The 25216-nt window shown below is 38.9% G+C and overlaps 1 protein-coding gene across 1 annotated transcript in view; it reads right to left on the bottom strand.

Moving 5' to 3' along the window:
• waca (WW domain containing adaptor with coiled-coil a) overlaps positions 1-25216 on the bottom strand; it is a 113374-nt gene that overhangs the window by 31683 nt on the left and 56475 nt on the right. Inside the window, 2 exon segments of the mRNA XM_034172104.1 lie at positions 4907-5055; positions 5472-5594. Of these exon segments, the coding sequence (XP_034027995.1) occupies positions 4907-5055; positions 5472-5594 (272 nt within the window).

Raw genomic sequence — 25216 nt, 5'->3', positions numbered from 1 at the left:
TTTACCTTTAAAAAAAAACCTGACATTCTTCAATATCAGTAATTATTAGGGGTGTCACGGATCAGAAAAGCCACGGTTCGGATCATTTTTCAGACCAGCAAAAAAGAAGACAAATATTAATTTTCTATGATAAAAGATAAGTCATGAAAATAAGCAACTTTTACCTGTGGTCCTAAATGAAGTCAAGGTGTCCAGTGGTTTACAAAATATTTTGAAATACTTAATTGTTGCATTACAAATTACAATATTAACACCATCAGTGGGAAAAAAGTGCATCTGTCATTAAAAGTAAACAGAGTAAAAGTGATCTGAGTTTATACTATTGCACACCCTTCTGGCCAAACCTGTGGAATCAGACATCATTAGTCAAAACCAATCTTTGTTTCAAAGTCAGCATGGCTCAAACTGCATTACTTTATTCTTAAATATTACAAATAGTAAGTCAATAATAATAATGTATTATTATGAAATACTGTGACAGACTTGTGTCCTGTCCTGTGTGTACCCCGCCATGCACTGTATGACTGCTGGGATAGGCTCCAGCCCCCTGTGACCCTTAATTGGACTAAGCGGTTGAAGATGAGTGTGTTTGTGTATTATGAAAAAAAATAAAAAAAATTTCAAAGTAGTATGATCTGGTTAAGATTAAATGTGCAAAAAGTGACTTCAAAAATGTCTTCAAAAGTAGACCAAAAGTAGCTGTGGCTTTCTCCTAGTTGGAGAAAACCACATCCCTTCGCCATTTCAGCAAAATGTCAACAGTGGCGCAGCGATATTGTGCCATTGCTTAGGGAGAGCCCTGGACTATTGATGTTCTATAAAAACACTAAAGTACTTTTTATCTGATTACCAGGGCCAGATATTCCACTCTCACTTTAGGGGAAAGGCCAGAGGCACAGCTATCCTTATTTAGGGATGCCGATCCACAATTTTTTTCACTTCCGAGCCGATCCTGATACCTGAATTTGGACATCTGCTGATACAAATACTATTAGTAATATTAGTATTAGTATTATCATTATTATTGATTCTATATGAGGATTTTCTTAAAAAGAAGACATGAAAGTTCAGCTACAATCTGATAAAAGGTGTATCTAAAATGAAAGCCTAGATTTGATGTTTTGGTGAAAGAATTAACTTTTCTAGACTTAGAGAAAAGGCCATTGATTTCTATTTACTCAGTAGATGGGAGTACCGGGGTGATCCACTCATTCGCTGGCTGTTGCCAGAGTGCTGCCATCTTGGTTAGCGTCTGACAACCAGACAAATAGAAATCAATCTGGACATGATCAATGATTTTAAGAGTTTCAGGATTAATCTGCTTTTTTCTTTTTCTGCTGTTACATTTATTCAAACTCAGTCCCACATTTGTACAACCACTATTTGTCAAAACAAATACAGAAGAGGATCAGACTATTTATATAATAAACTTGAATGAATTTGTTCGTCCCAGCCCAGACAGGAAATAATACCATCAGTCAGTACCATCAACATACTATGTCTGCCACAACACGAGATACTAGACTGATCCTTAATTAAATTCAATATGAAGTTAAAGATGGGAAATAATCAGGGGTGAAAGTAAGCGCTTCGGACACTCGCATCACATTAAAGATATTAATATTAAAGACTGCTCTTAACCCACCTGCGGCGCTGATTTTACAGAGCGCTTCTCCGTGAAAATATCAAATAATATAAATAAAATGAAAGCCACGCCACCCAGAGTGAAAGTAAGATTATTCAATAATTTCTGGACCAAGTTGAAAGAAATCTGGAAACACTAGACTGGAATATTCAGTATATCATAAAGAAAATGTCATTCGTGCATATTCTTATATTAGTAGAATTTACAATGTCAAAGTGACTATTATGTGACCCACCAAATTGAGAGAAACAGCATTTCCATTCTATGAATTTGCTCTGACAGAATACCTCAGGATGGAAAACCTGATGAAGAAAAAACTAGAGGCTAATTAAAAAGGGATAAATTGAGACTTCTAATTGAATCGCTAAATGAATGGTAAGATATTTATCATGACAAAACATTCAGGCAGTAAAACTGAAGTCACTACAGAATACAGATCAACACAAAAAAATACATCATTTTCTAACCTTTTTTCAGCAATTTCAATCATTTCCCAACATCATTTATATTACATATAATACAGACTTATGAAAGCACACTCCACAATTTATTTTTTATTTAACCTTTAGTTAACCAGCTGACAATCCTTTGTCAGCTTGTCGCTGTACCTGAATGCTGCACAAAACAGCATTCTTATTTATTAAGATTCTGAATCGATCCAAAATGTCCAAGAATCGATTTTCAAAAGCATTTTTTTAAACATTTTCTTGCTTACTCAGTGTGTGTACTGTTTGTCAGGCAACGGCCTCCGTACTACAGCGTCACCATGAGGGGAGGGTCCGGCATGCTTCAAACATTCGTGAGCTGCAGCATGGCGGACAAAGAGCTACTTCAGCCAGCACCGTCTTTGCTGAAGGCAAATGTTTGGGCGTCAAGTACTTCGGAAACACTTCAAATCCACAAGCCCACATACTACGCCATCACCTGGAGCTAAAAGAAGCGGAGCAGCGGTCTCTGCCGACTACTGACCAGCGCACACTCCATCACTTCGCTAAAGTGCCAGCCAACTCTGAACGAGCAAAGCAGATAAGTAAATTTGCATGTTTAAAATCACTTGAGTAACCTTGTAAAGCTGCATTTTCTTAAACATAAACATTTTTAAGTAATATAACTATTTCTCAGAGCTCTTTGAATCGAAAATGGATTCTGAAACGAATTGTCACCCCAAGAATCGGAATCGAATTGAATCGTGAGTTGTTGTAAGATTCACGTCCCCAGTATGAAGCCCTCTGAAACAAAGAAAACTCACTTCAAACTGTCAAGTAAAAATTCTTTGTCTTCTGTAGTATTTTGATCGGTTCTATTGGTTTGATCGGTAAATGCGCCAAAAGGGTGCTGTGTCGCTGGCAGCACAATGAAAATACAAAATTAGCGCCTAAAGGAATTGACAATGTTGTTCTGCTGTGCAAAAAGCAACATTGTCACCGTTTTGAAAACGCATGTGCATTGAGAAACTCAAAACTGGCTTATTCACATTTAATCGGTAAAATGCTTTCACTCGTAAAGCAAACTAGGGCTGCAACGAACAATTTGATTATTTTTATTTTTTCGATTCATCGTTTTTTGTTTTTACTTACATGTGAGTTTTGCCATTATTTCTTTCAGTGAGTTATTATTAAAAGGCCTTTATCATGCAACATCAACATTTGGCTTTGTAACAAAGTTATGTTATATTCGTCAAAAACATACCTGGAGTAGTGTTTTGTTTTATTTTGCACATACATACATACATCACCGACACACCACAAAGAGATTTCCATCAGGTTTCACCCAATTATGAGCATTTTTAGATGCCTACAGCAACTATCTCAACCACTGGCAACATATTACAGCAAGAGTCCACAAAAGTATTTTGAAGGCCTGATTAAAGTGTAATATGTGATCTTCAATAAGATATTTTCGTGAAAAAAGACAAATGTGCAGTTTACTGCATTTTTTTGTGTGTGTGTGTAAAAACACAGCTTAGATGTGGTGTGACAGAAAAAAACTGTCATTAAACTTAAATAAAACAGGGATGAATTGGAGGTGTAAGTCACTAGGTGTTCACAGGAAACACTTACTTCTATATTTATTTATGTTCACTGTTAGCTGGTTTCATCTTTTCTGTTTTGTTTTATCAGGTTCTTTTTGTCCGTTTCTCTAAAATTGTATTGTAGCATTATTAGTTATTATTACTATTATTGCTGTTGTTGCTATATTATTATTAATACATAAATACAAATAAATAAAACATTACAATTTGTAATACATTTGACTCTTTTACGACAAAGGCTGAGCTATTAATTATTATACAGAAAATACATGCACACAAACGTGCTGAGATGCGAACAGCTTAATGCTAACTTTAACACTGAAAATGCCATAGACATGCTAACGCATTAGCATCGGTCCAGTTTTTAAGTTATAAAATAAATCTATCAACTGTTTCAGAAGACCATAACAGGTCAGTTTAACATAAAAAGGTAAATATTACTCACAGGCATATGCTCTTTAGGGTTTTAGTGGGGGAAAAATTAAGATAAAGCAAAATAAAATAAACCATCGAAGCACTGCTTCACTGGTTCAAAGCAAAGCCACACCGTGCTCTATTTGGGAAGGTCTGCCAATGTTCCCACGAAGACAGGGAGGAGAAGGACCGTGACTCGTGGCAAACAGTAAACAGAGCGGAGAGGAGTGAAAATTCACAGTGCCTTCCTACGTGGTGCGGCACCATCCACGCAGACATTGCTGCTGCTTCGATTAGCGCAGAAAGGTACGTTGCTTCAACAGTGACAGTATCATATTTCGGCCTCAAAACACGCATGACACCGTGTGCGCGCGTATGTGTGGTTAAATTTTCCAAATGACGGAAATCGATCGTGGTGATGGAGAACGTTAACCCATGCCTTAGAAAGACTCAAGTCAGCTTTGTCACACTGGTTATGTGGGACATTCAACTGGCAAGATCCAGTTCAAAGGTGCCCCAGTGTTGATGGCTCCAAAGACAACTGCATGATCCAAGAACCAATTTGAGGTTGTGCGGTCACTCCATAAAATACTGCTGATGCCTCAATCTCACGATGTGATTGTTCATGTCACAGTGAAAACAAGTTTGATGGAAATCTAACTGCCAAGCTTTGTTCATCATTACTGTTAAATCTGGGGTCCAGCAAAGAAGTTTGTCAGGCCATGCCCATTTGAAATTATGTGTGCTTGGTGATGCCACAAAAGTGTACACACACTGAAATAGCTTGCTAGTCCATACTCATGTTTAACACTTACTTTTGCTTGTGACATGATAGGCTGTGTGCTGAGGAGAGGTTTAAGAGGACCAGCATTGGTTTGTGGTGTGCTAATCCTTGGAGAAACGTAGGACCTGGGTGATGAGGCATCTGAAGTTAATGACATTGGTGACTGGTTTGACTGTTGAGCTGCTGGAGGTGCACAAACAAAAATATGACTTATTACATACTATGAAATTTATTACAAAGTCAAACAAGGAGTATCTGAGTAAAAGCATGAATCATAAAATCTGTATGACCACTGTGGCCTAGGGCATCTTCATCAGTTATTTGCATTACCACTGAAGTGGGAAACTGATTAGCTGAACTGTTATGTCCTAACAGAGCACTTTGCAACAACTTAAGGAACACTGCCAAAAACCTTTGAAAACGAAAACCATGGTGCACAGTAAGAATGAGAGGCTAAGTAAGAAGCAAGGCCCAAACATTACATTTTATGATGTGACAAATGATGGGGTTTCTAAAAACCGTTGCATAGTACTCCAAGTGAATACCTTTGCACCAGAAGTGTTGTAATACTGTAAGCATAATACTTCTTTATGTACCTTGGTTGGACAGCTGAGCAGCTTGAGAAAGAAGAGTTGTGATATTGAAAGCTGATGGTCCAGCAGTAAGAATCTTATGAAGCATCGACTGTAAGGAAGCTTGTGTGACAGCAGCTGTGAGAACTATGGAGAGGCAAACAAGAGGAACTGTCAGTATGTGCTCTGATTAAACGAGATTTGTGAGCAAGCTCTCAAAATGAGATCTGCCATACTACAACCCCTGGCAATAATTATGGAATCACCGGCCTTGGAGGATGTTCATTCAGTTGTTTAATTTTGTAGAAAAAAAGCAGATCACAGACACGACACAAAATTAAAGTCATTTCAAATGGCAACTTCCTGGCTTTAAGAAACACTATAAGAAGTCAGGAAAAATAATTGTGGCAGTCAGTAACGGTTACTTTTTTTAGACCAAGCAGAGGGAAAAAAATATGGACTCACTCAATTCTGAGGAATAAATTATGGAATCACCCTGTAAATTTTCTTCCCCAAAACTAACACCTGCATCAAATCAGATCTGCTTGTTAGTCTGCATCTAAAAAGGAGTGATCACACGTTGGAGAGCTGTTGCACGAAGTGGACTGACATGAATCATGGCTCCAACACGAGAGATGTCAATTGAAACAAAGGAGAGGATTATCAAACTCTTAAAAGAGGGTAAATCATCACGCAATGTTGCAAAAGATGTTGGTTGTTCACAGTCAGCTGTGTCTAAACTCTGAACCAAATAAACACAACATGGGAAGGTTGTTAAAGGCAAACATACTGGTAGACCAAGGAAGACAAAGCGTCAAGACAGAAAACTTAAAGCAATATGTCTCAATAATCGAAAATGCACAACAAAACAAATGAGGAACGAATGGGAGGAAACTGGAGTCAACATCTGTGACCGAACTGTAAGAAACCGCCTAAAGGAAATGGGATTTACATACAGAAAAGCTAAACGAAAGCCATCATTAACACCTAAACAGAAAAAAACAAGGTTACAATGGGCTAAGAAAAAGCAATCGTGGACTGTGGATGAATGGATGAAAGTCATATTCAGTGATGAATCTCAAATCTGCATTGGGCAAGGTGATGATGCTGGAACTTTTGTTTGATGCTGTTCCAATGAGATTTATAAAGATGACTGCCTGAAGAGAACATGTAAATTTCCACAGTCATTGATGATATGGGGCTGCATGTCAGGTAAAGGCACTGGGGAGATGGCTGTCATTACATCATCAATAAATGCACAAGTTTATGTTGATATTTTGGACACTTTTCTTATCCCATCAATTGAAAGGATGTTTGTGGATGATGAAATCATTTTTCAAGATTATAATGCATCTTGCCATAGAGCAAAAATGACTGATTTCATTCATGGTTGATTTTTACTGGGTTATTAATTTGTGATATAATAACTGACCAGTCTATCCAGAGAATTTAGCATATTTGGTACCAGCAACACCAAAGTGCAATTAGACTGAAAAGCTTGTTCTACTAAATACAGGTGGACAAGGATGAGATTAATAATTGATTCACAGTTCAAAAATGCATTCAGTGTAGAATGTGGCAGTTTACAGGCTTGAGTGTCTGCATAGTTCCCCAGACACCAAATACAGTGCGTCAATGCAGATTAGAAAATTCTCTACACATGTACATAGATGTACAGTAAAACTCACATATAATGGATTCAGGTGGACCATGGAATTCTGTCCATCATAATCCGCTTTATGTGTAAAATGGACAAAATCCACGATATGCATGTAACGGATTAGTTATAGCCAGGAGGCGCTGAACGATCTACGAGGAATCCCCAGCACCAGTTAGACTTACATGTTTCCTTGATTAAACACCTGACCTTGAACAGAGGCCTGCCTCATTTGATGACCAGGTCAAAACTTCATCTGAAAAAAATACGCACCTGCCTTAAATAAGCGCTGGGCATTATGTGCATGAAAAAGATTACATTCGGTGGAGTCCCTCTTTTTTCTGAGTCCGCTCAGAGTGGTACCTTAAAATCTTGAAGTGTGATTTATACTTCTCCAGCTCTGTAACTCTGTGCCCATGCAATGACGTCAACATGTGCGTGACCCTTTTAAAGTTCTCTGTCATGTCTTTATGCGATTTACCAAAGGAACCGTGGTTTTTTTTCTTGATTAATTTTTCCCTCATTGAGCTCCACTTCTTTTAAGCCTTACTGATGAAAAATCCTTCTTTACATTCCGTTCCAGTAAAATCGGTCTAAATAATCTTTATGCAATAATTTTGTTAAAAATATACAAAAGTACATTTCATAGAGTTCAACTCAAAAAGTCTGCATAGAAGCAAAATACAAATGCGTGAAAAAATTTTTTTCACTGAGAAGCGGAGCGCCACGTGATGCGTCTGAACCAATCATTGTTCAGCATTCACATCCTAGCAGTGTGTAAACAACATGGTGAGTGCAGCTCACTGGCGAGAGAAGCATGCGTAAATAATGAAAAATCCACACCAGCAAGGAGGTGGATTAAGGTTGTCTATTGCTGTAAATCTTGGCATAATGTAGATTAAGACTTTCATGATCAGGTTTCATCCAACGTGTTATCGTGGATTCACAAACAAATTTGATTGCCAAGGTACATTAGTAGATTATTTTGGGCTCATTGTTGACAGAGTACTTGAAAGGCCCTGTTTACCTGTTTAAAGGGCTCTTCCTTTACATGTACAGTTGTATGTAAATGTTTGGGCACCCCTGATGATTTCCATATTTTTCTTTATAAATAAATGGTTGTTTGGACCAGCAATTTCAGTTAAATATATCATATACCAGACAAACAGTGATATTTGAGAAGTGAAATGAAGTTTATAGGATTTACAGAACCTTAAACCTACAGCTGTCCTCGCCTTAAATGAGGCCTGCCCACCAGCATATACATATAGTCATGTCCCTCATGATGCGAAGCAAGACGGAGGTGTTGCTCTTATTTATAAATCTAGATTTAGCTTATTAGCTGTTGGGGGTCACAATTATGACTTGCTTGAGCATCTGATTCTCTGCTCAGGATATAACACATTTCCAAGGGAAGAAGAATAAAAATCAGCCGTATTGTCACTGTATATAGGTCTCCTTGCCCATATTCTGAACTCTTAGATGAATTTGGAGCGTTCATCTCTAACTTGTCAACTAGTGCAGATAACATTCTGATTATTGATAACTTTAACATTCATATAAATAAGCCTTCTGATCCCATCTGCAAATCATTTATGGAAATTGTGGATGCATTAGGATTTCGGCAATGCATTCGGGACTCAACGCACATTAGTGGAAATACCCTGGATTTGGTTCTTGCACGTGGTATTGCTGTCACAAATATTGACATCATGCCTCTTACATCAGTGGTCACTGATCACTCACTTATTAAGTTTATAGTTTAGCTGCCATGTTTAGTGGAACAACAACCTTATATACCACTATGGCAATGCATCAACTCCTCAACTAAGACTGAATTTGAAGCCAGACTGCCTGATGTCTTAGCTTAACATCTGGCAAATCCCCAACAGCAGACAGACTTATGGTTAGTTTAAACTCAGTGCTCAAAACTACACTCGACATTATTGCGCCACCTGTGTTAAAACCATGTTCCCCTAAAAACACAGTCACCTTGGTTCAAAGATTACCTGCATGACCGCAAGCATAAGGCGAGAGGTAAGAACGGAAACGGCGTTGTTCAAAATGATAAGTATTCCACCTTGAGTGGCACGATACTACAACCCCTGGCAAAATTATGGAATCACCGGCCTCAGAGGACGTTCACTCAGTTGTTTAATTTTGTAGAAAAAAAGCAGATCACAGACATGACACAAAACTAAAGTCATTTCAAATGGCAACTTTCTGGCTTTAACAAACACTATAAGAAATCAAGAAAAAAAAATTGTGGCAGTCAGTAACGGTTACTTTTTTAGACCAAGCAGAGGGAAAAAAAAATATGGACTCACTCAATTCTGAGAAATAAATTATGGAATCACCCTGTAAATTTTCATCCCCAAAACTAACACCTGCATCAAATCAGATCTGCTCATTAGTCTGCATCTAAAAAGGAGTGATCACACCTTGGAGAGCTGTTGCCCCAAGTGGACTGACATGAATCATGGCTTCAACACGAGAGATGTCAATTGAAACAAAGGAGAGGATTATCAAACTCTTAAAAGAGGGTAAATCATCACGCAATGTTGCAAAAGATGTTGGTTGTTCACAGTCAGCTGTGTCTAAACTCTGGACCAAATACAAACATGGGAAGGTTGTTAAAGGCAAACATACTGGTAGACCAAGGAAGACATCAAAGCGTCAAGACAGAAAACTTAAAGCAATATGTCTCAAAAATCGAAAATGCACAACAAAACAAATGAGGAACGAATGGGAGGAAACTGGAGTCAACGTCTGACCGAACTGTAAGAAACCGCCTAAAGGAAATGGGATTTACATACGGAAAAGCTAAACGAAAGCCATCAACACCTAAACAGAAAAAAACAAGGTTACAATGGGCTAAGGAAAAGCAATAGTGGACTGTAGATGACTGGATGAAAGTCATATTCAGTGATGAATCTCGAATCTGCATTGGGCAAGGTGATGATGCTGGAACTTTTGTTTGGTGCCGTTCCAATGAGATTTATAAAGATGACTGCCTGAAGAGAACATGTAAATTTCCACAGTCACTGATGATATGGGGCTGCATGTCAGGTAATGGCACTGGGGAGATGGCTGTCATTACATCATCAATAAATGCACAAGTTTACGTTGATATTTTGGACACTTTTCTTATCTCATCAATTGAAAGGATGTTTGGGGATGATGAAATCATTTTTCAAGATGATAATGTATCTTGCCATAGAGCAAAAACTGTGAAAACATTCTTTGCAAAAAGACACATAGGGTCAATGTCATGGCCTGCAAATATGGAAGTTGAAGAAAATGGTCCATGACAAGGCTCCAACCTGCAAAGCTGATCTGGCAACAGCAATCAGAGAAAGTTGGAGCCAGATTGATGAAGAGTACTGTTTGTCACTCATTAAGTCCATGCCTCAGAGACTGCAAGCTGTTATAAAAGCCAGAGGTGGTGCAACAAAATACTAGTGATGTGTTGGAGCGTTTGTTTGTTTTTCATGATTCCATAATTTTTTCCTCAGAATTGAGTGATACCATATTTTTTTCCCTTCTGCTTGGTCTAAAAAAGTAACAGTTATTGACTGCTACAATTTTTTTGTCCTGATTTCTTATAGTGTTTCTTAAAGCCAGAAAGTTGCCATTTGAAATGACTTTCGTTTTGTGTCATGTCTGCGATCTGCTTTTTTTCTACAAAATTAAACCACTGAATGAACATCCTCCGAGGCCGGTGATTCCATAATTTTTGCCAGGGGTTGTATATTAGACTATAAGCATGCATTACTGGCTATGAAGCGGACATATTACTCTGATTTTAACAACAAAAACAAGCATAACTCAAACTTCTTGTTTGACATGGTGGCAACACATACATGGACAACCACCTGGAGTTCGCTCTCCTTTTACAGCACAAGATTTCCTGGATTACTTTGAGAAGAAAATACAAGACATTAGATTAAACATATCCCTGCATGCCTTAACCTAGCCAGGACACCCTGCTGGTTGAGGTGGGCACAATTACTGCGGTATTACCTAGATTTACAGAATTTGATAGTATCTCACTAAGCATTCTGACAAAACTCGTAATGTCAACAAAAAGCACAACCTGTTTATATGATCCTACTGTGTAAACTGTGTAAGGACCTGTGGCCCACGCTTGAGCCGACTGTGATGGAAATTATTAAGCTTTCTTTAACTTCTGGATCTGTTCCTAAATGTTTCAAATCTGCAGTGATTAAACTATTACTTAAGAAACCTAATCTTGACCCGAGCAGTGTTGTATAGTAACGAAGTAAAAATACTTCACTGATGTACTTAAGTATGTTTTGGGAGACTTTGTACTTTACTTGATTTTTTTTTTTTTTTTTTTTTTTTTTTAAATTCGGCTTACTTTCACTTCACTACATTTTGGACCTTAATTGCATACTTCTACTCTGATACATTTTCTATGCACCATGCCGTTACTCGTCTCACACACACACACACACACACGAAAAAAGTCGTGTTTTCACCCAGAGACAGCACTGATTACTGCAACGAAGTCAGGCCGATTTGTCATGAAGCATGTCCGGTAAGCTTTTTTGCAGTTGCGCACTTGGGGGGTGTTTGTCAGGAAAATGATAATTTCTCTACATTGATTACAGACCTTCAGCGGGTCTGTAATCAACTTTTCTGCAGCGCGGCTTTGCTTTGAACCTTGAACCAATTGAAGCACTGATTCGCTGGTCGAAGCAGTGCTTTGCTCTACGATTCATGGATTGATTGCTATATTTCACTTTATCTTAATTTTTCCTCCCCAAAACCCTAAAGAGCATATGTCTGAGTAATATTTAATATTTTTATGGTAAACCAACCTGTTATGGTCTTCTGAAACAGTTGATGTATTTTATAACTTAAAAACAGGACCGATGCTAACGCGTTAGCATGTCAATGGCATTTTCAATGTTAAAGTTAGCATTAAGCTGTTCGCATCAGCACGTTTGTGTTGATTTGTTTTTTGTATAATTATTGGCTCAGCATTTGTTGTTGTAAAAGAGTCAAATTGTAATTTTTTAAATTGATTTTTATTCATATATTATAGCAACAACAATAATAGTCTACATAATAGACAATAATAGTAAATAATAATAGACTAATAATGTTACAATACAATTTTAGAGAAAGAGACAAAAAGAACCTAATGAAACAAAACAACCGAAAAGATAAAACCATGTAACAATGAAAATAAATAAATACATATAGAAAGAAATAACTGTTTCCTGTGAACACCTAGTCAGTAGCCTACTCTTGTTAAGGTTTTGAAACCTTGTTCCTGAGGTGTGATGTGTGATGTGCACAATTTACAGTATTTTGACTAATACTACCAGCCATTTACAAGCCTAGATAAACTTTATATGAAAGAAAAAAAAAAACAGTCCATTTTGATTATTAACATTTACTTGTACTTTTACTTTCAATACTTGAGTACATTTAGTTGTACATTACTTGTTATACTTAAGTACAATAAATACTAGATACTTTAAGACTTTTACTTGAGTAGCATTTCAATCAGTGACTTGAACTTCTACCAAAGTCATTTTTAAATGGGTATCTGTACTTTTACTTAAGTGCGATTTTCCGGTACTTTATACAACACTGGACCCTAGCGTACTGAAAAGCTATTGGCCGATATCAAATCTATCATTTTGCTCTAAAATTCTGGAAAAAGTGGTGTCACAGCAGCTTGTGGACTATCTTACTGAGAATAATCTCTGAGCCACTGCAGTCTGCTTTTAGAAAATATCATTCCACAGAGATGGCTCTCACTAAAGTGGTGAATGAGCTTCTGCTAACAATGGATTCGGACACCACGACGGTTCTGGTGCTGTTACAGCTCAGCGCTGCTTTTGATACCGTGGATCATCATATTCTACTTGATAGGCTGGGAAATCATTTTGGGATTACTGGGAGCACCCTTGCATGGCTGAGGTCATATCTGACCAGTCGTTCTCACTGTTTGTACAGTAACACTACCTCTAACCTTAGTGACATGGAATTTGGGGTTCCACAAGGGTCTGTCTTAGGCCCCCTGATTTTCTCCCTTTATATAGCACCCCTTGGGCACATATTGCGGCGTTTTGGGATTACCTTTCACTGCTATGTTGATGATACTCAGTTATACATGCCGATAACTGCTGGTAATATCGTTCACATAAAATCCTTAGAAGATTGCCTTGCATCAGTGAGAAATTGAATGTCTAGAAACTTCCTACTTTTAAAATCTAATAAGACTAAAATGATGGTTCTTGGTCCAGTGAGACATCAGCATCAATTTGACCAGTTAACGCTTAGCCTAGGCTCATGTGTCATACATCACACTGACAAAGTGAGGAACCTTGGGGTAATTTTTGATCCTACATTGTCCTTTGACCTCCACATGAGAAATATTATGAGGACTGCTTTCTTCCACCTGCGAAATATAGTGAAGATTCATCCCATCCTGTCTATGGCTAATGCTGAGACCCTGATCCATGCGTTTATCTCTTCTGGATTAGACTAATGCAATGCTCTATTTTCTAGTTTCCCGCAGTCTAGCATTAGGGCTCTCCAATTGGTTCAAAATGCTGCAGCCAAACTTTTGACACGAAGCAGAAAGTTCGACCATCCATTTTGGCATCCCTACACTGGCTTCCTGTCCCAGTGAGATCAGATTTTAAGGTTCTGCTACTAGTCTATAAAACTGTTCATGGACTGGCACCTCCCTACCTAGCTGACCTAATTAAACCTTATGTACTGGCCCGGGCACTGCGTTCTCAGGGTGCAGGACTACTTTGTGTCCCTAGGGTGAATAAGAAGTCTGCAGGTCATAGAGCTTTCTCTTATCAAGCCCCTGTTCTGTGGAATGATCTCCCTGCATCAATAAAACAGTCAGATTCAGTGGAGACTTTGAAATCCAGACTTAAGACGCACTTATTTTCCCTTTCGTATGGCTAGCATACTGGTATAGTTTTGTTTTACACTTTTTACTCTTTAAATTCATTTTATTAAGAAACAGTGTGCCGCAGCCTCAACTTTACCTAAATTCTGGGTCTTTTAGTGAAGTTTAGGGCTAGTGGCCGGCGATCACCTTAGCATTTCCTGTTTTTCTTGTTTAATGCTGGCAAACTATACTGTACTTCTTGTCTTTCTGATGACTGATTTTGAAATGGCAACTTCCTGGCTTTAAGAAACACTATAAGAAGTCAGGAAAAATAATTGTGGCAGTCAGTAACGGTTACTTTTTAGACCAAGCAGAGGGGAAAAAAAAATATGGAATCATGAAAAACAAAAGAACGCTCCAACACATCACTAGTATTTTGTTGCACCACCTCTGGCTTTTATAACAGCTTGCAGTCTCTGAGGCATGGACTTAATGAGTGACAAACAGTACTCTTCATCAATCTGGCTCCAACTTTCTCTGATTGCTGTTGCCAGATCAGCTTTGCAGGTTGAAGCCTTGTCATGGACCATTTTCATCAACTTCCACCAAAGATTTTCAATTGGATTAAGATCTGGACTATTTGCAGGCCATGCCATTGACCCTGTGTGTCTTTTTGCAAGTTTTTGCTCTATGGCAAGATGCATTATCATCTTGAAAAATGATTTCATCATCCCCAAACATCCTTTCAATTGATGGGATAATTAAAGTGTCCAAAATATCTACGTAAACCTGTGCATTTATTGATGATGTAATGATAGCCATCTCCCCAGTGCCTTTACCTGACATGCAGCCCCATATCATCAATGACTGTGAAATTTACATGTTCTCTTTAGGCAGTCATCTTTATAAATCTCATTGGAACGGCACCAAACAAAGTTCCAGCATCATCACCTTGCCCAATGCAGACTCGAGATTCATCACTGAATATGACTTTCATCCAGTCATCCACAGTCCACGATTGCTTTTCCTTAGCCCATTGTAACCTTGTTTTTTTCTGTTTAGGTGTTAATGATGGCTTTCGTTTAGCTTTTCTGTATGTAAATCCCATTTCCTTTAGGCGGTTTCTTACAGTTCGGTCACAGATGTTGACTCCAGTTTCCTCCCATTCGTTCATTTGTTTTGTTGTGCATTTTCGATTTTTGAGATATATTGCTTTAAGTTTTCTGTCTTGACGCTTTGATGTCTTCCTTGGTCTACCAGTATGTTTGCCTTTAACAACCTTCCCATGTTTGTATTTGGTCCACAGTTTAGACACAGCTGACTGTGAACAACCAACATCTTTTGCAACATTGCATGATGATTTACCCTCTTTTAAGAGTTTGATAATCCTCTTTGTTTCAATTGACATCTCTTGTGTTGGAGCCATGATTCATGTCAGTCCACTTGGTGCAACAGCTCTCCAAGGTGTGATCACTCCTTTTTAGATGCAGACTAACGAGCAGATCTGATTTGATGCAGGTGTTAGTTTTGGGGATGAAAATTTACAGGGTGATTCCATAATTTTTACCTCAGAATTGAGAGTCCATATTTTTTTCCCTCTGTTTGGTCTAAAAAAGTAACTGTTACTGACTGCCACAATTTTTTTTTCCTGATTTCTTATAGTGTTTCTTAAAGCCAGAAAGTTGCCATTTGAAATGACTTTAGTTTTGTGACATGTCTGTGATCTGCTTTTTTTTCTACAAAATTAAACAACTGAATGAACATCCTCCGAGGCCAGTGATTGCATAATTTTTGCCAGGGGTTGTAGATGATAAAAGACGCTTTCATTGAGGCAGCTGACTCCTTGTTTCGGGACTTTAAAAACAAACCAGAAATACTATCTTCAATCAAAGCTCTTCAGTTATCACGGAGATGGAACATGCAAATTATCAAGAAAATGCAACATCTGTCCTCAAAACTGCAGCACCATGATTTGGAGAACTTCAAAAACCTCACAGAGCTGAAGATGCAACAGAAGGCATATGCGCAACTTGACAGTGCACCGTACGCAGAGCAGATTCAAAATTGTCTGTCAGACTTTGACAAACTGTTTCAAGACTTTGCTTTACTCGAGCCAATTGCGACATTTATGTGCTTTCCATTTAGAGAAGATGCTGAAGTTGATTTACTCACATCAAAAATCTCAGCACTGTTTCACCTGAACTCATTTGCAGTGGAGGATGAGATTTTGACACTACAGGCTGACATTGAGCTTAAGGCCAGGGTTCATGGACAATTATGGAACTCACAGAGGAAAAGTATTCCAATAGGAGGAAATGTGCTACCTTCTTGATTGCACTTGGCTCTACTTATTTATGCGAGTCAGCCTTTTCCCATATGAAAATTATTAAATCCACCCACCGTTCCACCATGAGCGATGATCACTTGGAAGCCTGCTTAAGACCAACTACCAGCAGCTACTGTCTGGACTATGCAACAGTGGCTGAGTCCATTCAGTGCAAGTCAGAGTAAGGTATGTACTTACTTATGTTAAGCATTTTTGATGAAGGTAGATCTTTCGGACCTGGTCATTTTGAAAGTAGCTCGTGAACCGAAAAAGTGTGGGCACCCCTGTTGTACACAGTCTCGGCTTCACCTCGTTGAATGGTTTGCTCCAGCTTTCACCTCATGAAATAATCATACCACTGAACTCAAACATTCATTATTTGTGTATTAGTTTGCAGGTTTTCCTCAATTCAAAGCAAATTTCTGTTCTTCCATATGGGCATAAGAGGACATGTTTACAGCCTTTTTGAGGTGATGGAGTTATGTTGGTGAGCTCTCTCTCCAACCATTATTGTTCTCATCACAATTAATTTAAATTCCCTTTTGGAAGATCGCTTTGTCAGGAGTAATGGAAGCTGGCAGGGCAGCAATGGATGGACAACATGCGTGGAGACAACATATTTTAAATTGTGTGTTCTACATCTGCCCTATAGACAAGAAAAGCATGGAAAGCTTGATGATTATTATTATTGCTTTGGGTGCCTGCTATTCACCTTACTCAGGAAGTCAGAGCGGCTCCATTTTGCCAAGCAACTTCCGGTTCGCCACTGCGTCGATGATTAGCTATGTGGGAACACTGTACGCTAGAAGTGTCCAGACATGATCAGCATTAATTGTTCAGTCCGTGGGTGCCACAACAACTGGAAGAAGAGGAAACTATTGCTTTCAGAACAATGTTTTGAACATGGAAAGCAGAGATCTGGGTGCATTGGACGAGCAGTTAACTTGTTCCCTCCTCCATCAAAAGACAAGGATCTCCAGTGCTGGCTAAAGGCGCTGAATTTGAAAAATCCACCCCAACGTCCCAATGTCTGTTCTTTTCATGTTATGGAGAAAAAACCCAAACCACTGGATCCTTACCCAGAGAAATGGTTGAACTACGTTTCGTTGAAGAAGCCATGGTGGATGCTAATGAGACAAACGGTTAAGCTGTGTTTGTAACATTAGCTGCTATCTAATTCACTCATTTTCTGTCATTTGATACAACCAAGCACAGCACGAATTAACACCATACATATTAAGGTTACGTATTCTTGGCATTACGGTGGTACTACTTGTCAGGTAGTATTTCAACTTCATTGTGCTTTTATACGATGCAAAGCTTGTAGTTCCACAGTTTCATAGCCAAGCTGTCCACGTCGAGTGACAACACAAAGTAGTTAAAAATAATCGAGGGCCACTTTTTCATGTCATCTTCCCACTCTGTTATGACCCGTGGGTGAGCCAGAGTCACTACTTTTCAGCTTTTCAAAGAGGTTTTTGTATCTACCCATGGAATGACATCCATTGTTCTATACTGAAAACACCGCTCACAGGAGGTCCTAAGACATGGAACCATACAAAAGCACTGGGACTTTCACTTCTGTCCGGTGAATGCGAATATCCAGTTTATACAATGAAGATTTAGGTAAGTTTTGCCGTATATCGGAACTGCTTATGTTGCAATTATACAGATTAACAGTGACAAGTCGACACAAAAAGCAGCATAAGACAAATAATCATGTTAGAAAAAATAAATTGTACATAATTGTCCAGACAACACTACTTTTAAAAAATGCTGAGCCTGAATTATTGCACTTAATAGTTTTGGGAGTACTACACATTTTAATCATGGAAGAGATTTAGCACATATGACATGGGTTAAAGCAATAAATTTTCATCTGACTGAAATTTTTTCCTGGCAAAAATCAATGCCAGCAATTCCCTAAAATGTGGCGTAGTGGGGGCACACATTTTTTTTTTCCTCAATAAATACAATAAACACATTATACAGCATACAAATCTATTCTAAATAGCCTCTAAGAAGAGACAGACAAAGCATAAAAAGAATGCAAAACTTGAATATAAAGGTACATAAAAGGGTGGTGGGGGGCGGGGTGTAGTCTTGGGGGTTCTGGGGGTGTCCCCCAGAACATTTTTTAAAGGCCAAGTCAAATTTTATGTATTCTGGTGAATTTTAACAGGTATGAAGCCCTCTGAAACAAATACGTCACTTCAATCTGAAGTAAAAACACTGTATTGATTATGGGGGGTCTGGGGGATCTCCCCCGGAAATTTTTTAAAAGAGCAAGTCAAATTTTGTATATTCTGGTGAATTTTAATGGGTATGAAGCCCTCTGAAACAAAGAAAACTCACTTCAAACTATGGGGGTCTGGGGGATCTCCCACAGAAATTTTTTAAAAGAGCAAGTCAAATTTTGTATATTCTGGTGAATTTTAATGGGTATGAAGCCCTCTGAAACAAAGAAAACTCACTTCAAACTATGGGGGTCTGGGGGGTCTCCCACAGAAATTTTTTAAAAGAGCAAGTCAAATTTTGTACATTCTGGTGAATTTTAATGAGTATGAAGCCATCTGAAACAAATAAAAGCCACTTCAAAGTGTGAAGTAAAAACACACTATTGATTATGGGGGGTCTGGGGGTGCTCCCCCAGAAATTTTTTAAAAGAGCAAGTCAAATTTTGTATATTCTAGTGAGTTTTAATGGGTATGAAGTCCTCTGAAGCAAAGAAAACTCACTTCAAACTGTCAAGTAAAAATTCTTTGTCGTCTGTAGTATTTTGATCTGTTCTAATCTGGTGAATGCACCAAATGGGTACTGTGTTGCTGGCTGTACAGTCAATAAAATACAAAATTAGGGCCTAAAGCAACTGACAACATTGTTCTGCTGTGCACAAAGTAACACTGTCACCAGTTTTGAAAACGCATATGCACTGAGAAACTCAAAACTGGCTTGTTCACATTTAATCGATAAAATGCCCTCACTCATAAAACAAACTAGGGCTGCAACTAACTTATTTTAGTAATCGATTAATCATTTTTTTTATTTATTTGTTTTACTTACATGTGAGTTTTGCCATTATATCTTGAAGCGACAGTGAGACTATCATATTTCGGCCCCAAAATATGCGTGACACCACGTGCACACGCGTATGTGTGGTTAAATTTTCCAAATGACGGAAATCCGTCGTGGTGATGGAGAACTTTAACCCATGACATATGAGCATCTGCAGACATGTTGCACATTTCAGCATCATAACAAGAAGCACTGCTGGGATGATGTGAGGGAAGACTGTAACGCATCCCAGTTCATGCTAATAGCATATGCAAGCTTTTTGAGTGTACACTGTTTTTATTGCAAAAACCTGTGGTGATAACTTTTTCTTCAAGCCCTACAAACGTTTTGTTGAAATGGAACACTACTTCCTATGTTTATCACCCCTCCGACTCCCACTCCAAAAACAGACTTATTTATAAATGAGGGAACATGGTAACTTCAAAGACAATAAAGGAAATCATATTGTGACGAATTGTGATGTTCCCTCTCCAGAAGCCATCACCTTATCGTGGCAGAGAGGTTTGTATAGCCTTCATGCTCCTGGTGGGATTTCCCATGGCAAATTGGTATCAGGCGAGGGGGAAGAAACAGCAATGAAAGTGGCCCATGAAAAGAAAAAAAATTAAATTTTCATGACACTGGGGCTGCTGCAGCTAGTGTGGGGTCTGAGGGAAATACTACATGCAATATGGTGCAATTAATAAGCTAAATGAGAGTTATTTCCCGATAAATTTAAATTTTGTCTCCAGTACACTCTCAGCTACTAACAAGCCAATTTTGAGTTGAAACACCTCCAAAGCTTTTAATAGAATCAAAGGTGATCACAAACTCAAACACAGCCAATGAGTCAGCGTGTCTGTCTTAGTGCGCCTTGTCCACTGCTGTAGGAAAACGTCATTAACCTTGACTGCATACAGTGATCCAGCCATGAGGCAGAGGTCTTGAAATGGAAAGCAGGTTTGACTTATGGTTTTGATTTATAAATCAAATTAATCAAGTTAGAATAACTACAATAATGTAAACTCTTAAAATGTACAAACTGAATATACACTCAACAAAAATATAAACGCAACACTTTTGGTTTTGCTCCCATTTTGTATGAGATGAACTCAAAGATCTAAAACTTTTTCCACATACACAATATCACCATTTCCCTCAAATATTGTTCACAAACCAGTCTAAATCTGTGATAGTGAGCACTTCTCCTTTGCTGAGATAATCCATCCCACCTCACAGGTGTGCTATATCAAGATGCTGATTAGACACCATGATTAGTGCACAGGTGTGCCTTAGACTGTCCACAATAAAAGGCCACTCTGAAAGGTGCAGTTTTATCACACAGCACAATGCCACAGATGTCGCAAGATTTGAGGGAGCGTGCAATTGGCATGCTGACAGCAGGAATGTCAACCAGAGCTGTTGCTCGTGTATTGAATGTTCATTTCTCTACCATAAGCCGTCTCCAAAGGTGTGTCAGAGAATTTGGCAGTACATCCAACCAGCCTCACAACCGCAGACCACGTGTAACCACACCAGCCCAGGATCTCCACATCCAGCATGTTCACCTCCAAGATCATCTGAGACCATCCACTCGGACAGCTGCTGAAACAATCGGTTTGCATAACCAAAGAATTTCTGCACAAACTGTCAGAAACTGTCTCAGGGAAGCTCATCTGCATGCTCGTCGTCCTCATCGGGGTCTCGACCTGACTCCAGTTCGTCGTCATAACCGACTTGAGTGGGCAAATGCTCACATTCACTGGCGTTTGGCACGTTGGAGAGGTGTTCTCTTCACGGATGAATCCCAGTTCACACTGTTCAGGGCAGATGGCAGACAGCGTGTGTGGCGTCGTGTGGGTGAGCGGTTTTCTGATGTCAATGTTGTGGATCGAGTGGCCCATGGTGGCGGTGGGGTTATGGTATGGGCAGGTGTCTGTTATGGACGAAGAACACAGGTGCATTTTATTGATGGCATTTTGAATGCACACAGATACCATGACGAGATCCTGAGGCCCATTGTTGTGCCATACATCCAAGAACATCACCTCATGTTGCAGCAGGATAATGCACGGCCCCATGTTGCAAGGATCTGTACACAATTCTTGGAAGCTGAATATCCAGCAACTTCGCACAGCCATTGAAGAGGAGTGGACCAACATTCCACAGGCCACAATTGACAACCTGATCAACTCTATGCGAAGGACATGTGTTGCACTGCATGAAGCAAATGGTGGTCACACCAGATACTGACTGGTATCCCCCCCCAATAAAACAAAACTGCACCTTTCAGAGTGGCCTTTTATTGTGGGCAGTCTAAGGCACACCTGTGCACTAATCATGGTGTCTAATCAGCATCTTGGTATGACACACCTGTGAGGTGGGATGGATTATCTCAGCAAAGGAGAAGTGCTCACTATCACAGATTTAGACTGGTTTGTGAACAATATTTGAGGGAAATGGTGATATTGTGTATGTGGAAAAAATTTTAGATCTTTGAGTTCATCTCATACAAAATGGGAGCAAAACCAAAAGTGTTGCATTTATATTTTTGTTGAGTGTATAAAACATATGTTAATTTGAATATAATGCACTAATTCGGAAGATTTAAACATTAACAGATGCCCAAAGGGATTATGGATAATCTGCTCATACTGACTGGTCAACTAATTCATTCTATGTAAAAAACCAACACAATTGAATCAATGTAACGCGCCGAAAAGTCTGTTAAATTGTAATGGAGGATTTTCAAGATCCCGCTAGACAGCGCGTAAGTGCATGCGTGATGACATCACAACGCTACCCGGTTAGGGAGTCGCGGCTTCTTTCAATAACAAGAACTGTCAAAAAGCTTTCTTGTGTGTGGTTGGAGTTGTGTGGCGATAGGAATAGCCTTTTGAATGCTTGAATAATGAAGTCAGTTGCACAAACAAATCAAATACTAGTGAAAACATGTTCACTGCGCCCAGAATGTTAGTATTTTGGCCGTTGAACTTTGTGGTGTGGTGTCATAACAACGGCTCAATCAGTCGCTCCATGAGGGGTCGCTCCATGAGCCATCATAACATCCAATCAGTTAGTTACTCCATGTGGTGTCATAACAACGGATTTGTTAAGTCTGGTTCACATGGCACAATAATTAGGCCGATATCAGCCACAATCTTCCCCTTCCGACAATCTTAAGGATGCCCCGACAATCGTGATGATGCTAAAGATAATCTTATCAGATATTCCTGCCATGTCTGGTGTGTTAAGAGCGTTCTAATCTGCTCGGAAGGACGTCAGTAGCGCTCCGATCGCAAATCAGGATATTCAAAATGTTGGATTGTCTTGGCCTGATATCGCAGCGTGTGGTGTCCTCTGACCACAAACGAGCACGCAGCCTGCTAAATGTGATGTGCAGCCAATTACAAAGCGAGGTGACGGATGCACAGAGTGAAATCTAAAATCACAACGGCTTAGCAGAAAGTCTGGTGGTCATGCTGTCTCCACTCCTTTCAAGAACGCCTTTTGTTTTCTATCTTTTTTTTTTCTCTCTGTTGTAAATAGTCCACAAACTGTTTATTCTGAAGTCACGTTTAATCCCGAGAGATTTTGCAAGATTTCCTGGGAGTGGTCTCAGGTTTTGGAAAACTGCAGATAATTTTAAAATCCTGTGGTCAACAACACTGTGATACAACGGGTCGCCAGTAGATCGCAGTGTTCTATGCATTTTGATGCTGGTTTTATCACACGGCCTGAATCACAATTTAACAGACTTTTCAGCTTTGCAAATGCCCCCCCCGCCCACTTTTTTTTATACACAAATGAAAAAAGCACATTTTACAAAAGCACATTTGTTTGCAAACACCAACACACGTTACATTGATTCATTTGTGTTGGTTTATACATAGAATAAATTAGTCAACCAATCAGTATGAGCGGAGGCTAAGTTTACCCATAATCCCTTTGGGCATCTGTGTGTTAACCCTCTGGCGCCGACGCCGTCGTATACGATGGCTAAGACCAAGCTTTACTAAATTATAAGTAACTTTTTAATGATATGAGATAGAAACATACTTTTTTTTTTTGCTGAAAAGTTAACTCCGGACGAGCCAGCCATCGGCCATCTTCGTACTCCTCATAGAAGTTGTGTGATGTGCGCAATGTGAGTGTCCAATCAGAATTGTTTCACCGTCACATGGTTTTACAAAATCTAATCGTAGAGCAGATTTACCTCACGTGAAATGCCAAAGATTATTTTCAGGAGTGATATGTCACTAGTTGGCCCCTTTGAATAGCCTCCTGGGTGCTCCAATGAGTACATACTATTAGTACATATTCAGTGCGCCCTGCACCATTACGCACAGCAATCAGTGAAAGCAGAGGGAGAGCCTCTGATGACAATCTCACGTGAAAGCTGCTTTAGGAGCAGCACACAACAGTCCAAAACAGAACAGAAGTTTGTGTTGTAACCTTTGTGTAATAGACAGAAACTGCTTTGAGATGGAGACAAAAAAGCATAGACCATTGTGTATATATTGTTCAAAATGTGCATTTCTGTTTATTGTTTGAACCATTTTGCTGTACAGTCTTTTACATAAGACCTCAAATTACCTTTATAAAGTGTCAAAACAGTTGTTTATTATAGTTTGCTGTGTGTTTTGAATAAATGTGTGTGGAAATTTATTTTCCGCTTCTTTTTCTTTATTTTTGTTTGTAAACCTTTATTACACTTAGAAAACACAACAAAAGCATATATATTCTGAAAGCACAGGTTGTCCTGAAAAAAAAGAGACATAAAACTTGATTGTGGGATGCAGGGAGATCTGTTAAGAGCAATAATAAGACATTTATGCCAGGCGAGTGAACTGTCCAAAAAATGCCCTAGGACCCCAGAGGGTTAATGTTAAAATCTTCAGAATTAGTACATTATTTTAAAATTAACATATGTGTTACATATATTCACTTTGTCCAATTCAAGAGATTACATTAAGGTAGTACTTCTATCTGGAATAATTTGATTTATAAATCAAAACCATAAGTCAAACCTGCTTTCCATTTCAAGACCTCTGCCTCATGGCTGGACCACTCTGTATGTTAGGCATAATGACTTTTCTTTTTTTGTGGAAGTCTGGTGGCTAGGCCCCTTCTGCTGGGGGCAGAGTTGAGCTCCGCTCCTCTTAGCTACCTCACTGCTGGAAAATACAGAGCAGACAGGACCAAAAGGGATTATAAGTGTTCTTCAATGTTACTAGCTATGTAAAAAAACGTTAGTGGTCTAAAAGCTATCGGAACTAAACTTATCGTAAGATAGTTGGTCCGATAATGATTTTAAAACTTATCTGAGAAGCTAATCCCGTTAACAAAAACATTATCTTTGATAAATATCGGTTATTGGATTAGCTGAACAGTGCCCACCACTGATAACATCTGATAGTGTCTTAACATGAACAAAAATAAGCTGCACTTACTGTTCCTTAAGTCATCAATCGAACTTTTAGCTCTCAGGAACACTGAGTTTAAATTTGATTCTTATTTATATAAGTGGGAAACGCAATAACATAGATTTTTCTGTCCAATGATTAACCCGTTTTTCCCCACTGGCAACAACTGTAGCCGAAGTGTATCACTGTCATTTTCTACTCACAATAAAAAAAAAAAAAAACCTTGAAGGTACTAATGCAGCTTTTTCCACTTCCAAAAATAAATAAATAAATCTGGGCATAAACAGGTTAAGTCAGCATTTCTGCACAAACATTTCTTACATCAATATTTAACTTTTAGAGCATGTTAAAGCCGCGTTCACACTAGGCGCGACGCGAGCGACAGTGGCAACAGGTTGCCATGTAATCCCAATTGAA

The sequence above is a fragment of the Thalassophryne amazonica genome, chromosome 1, assembly GCF_902500255.1.
Source record: "Thalassophryne amazonica chromosome 1, fThaAma1.1, whole genome shotgun sequence".
In the NCBI taxonomy this organism is placed as follows: Eukaryota; Metazoa; Chordata; class Actinopteri; order Batrachoidiformes; family Batrachoididae; genus Thalassophryne; species Thalassophryne amazonica.
Note: the sequence above shows the minus strand (reverse complement) of the source record. Positions and strands in the feature narration are given on the sequence as shown.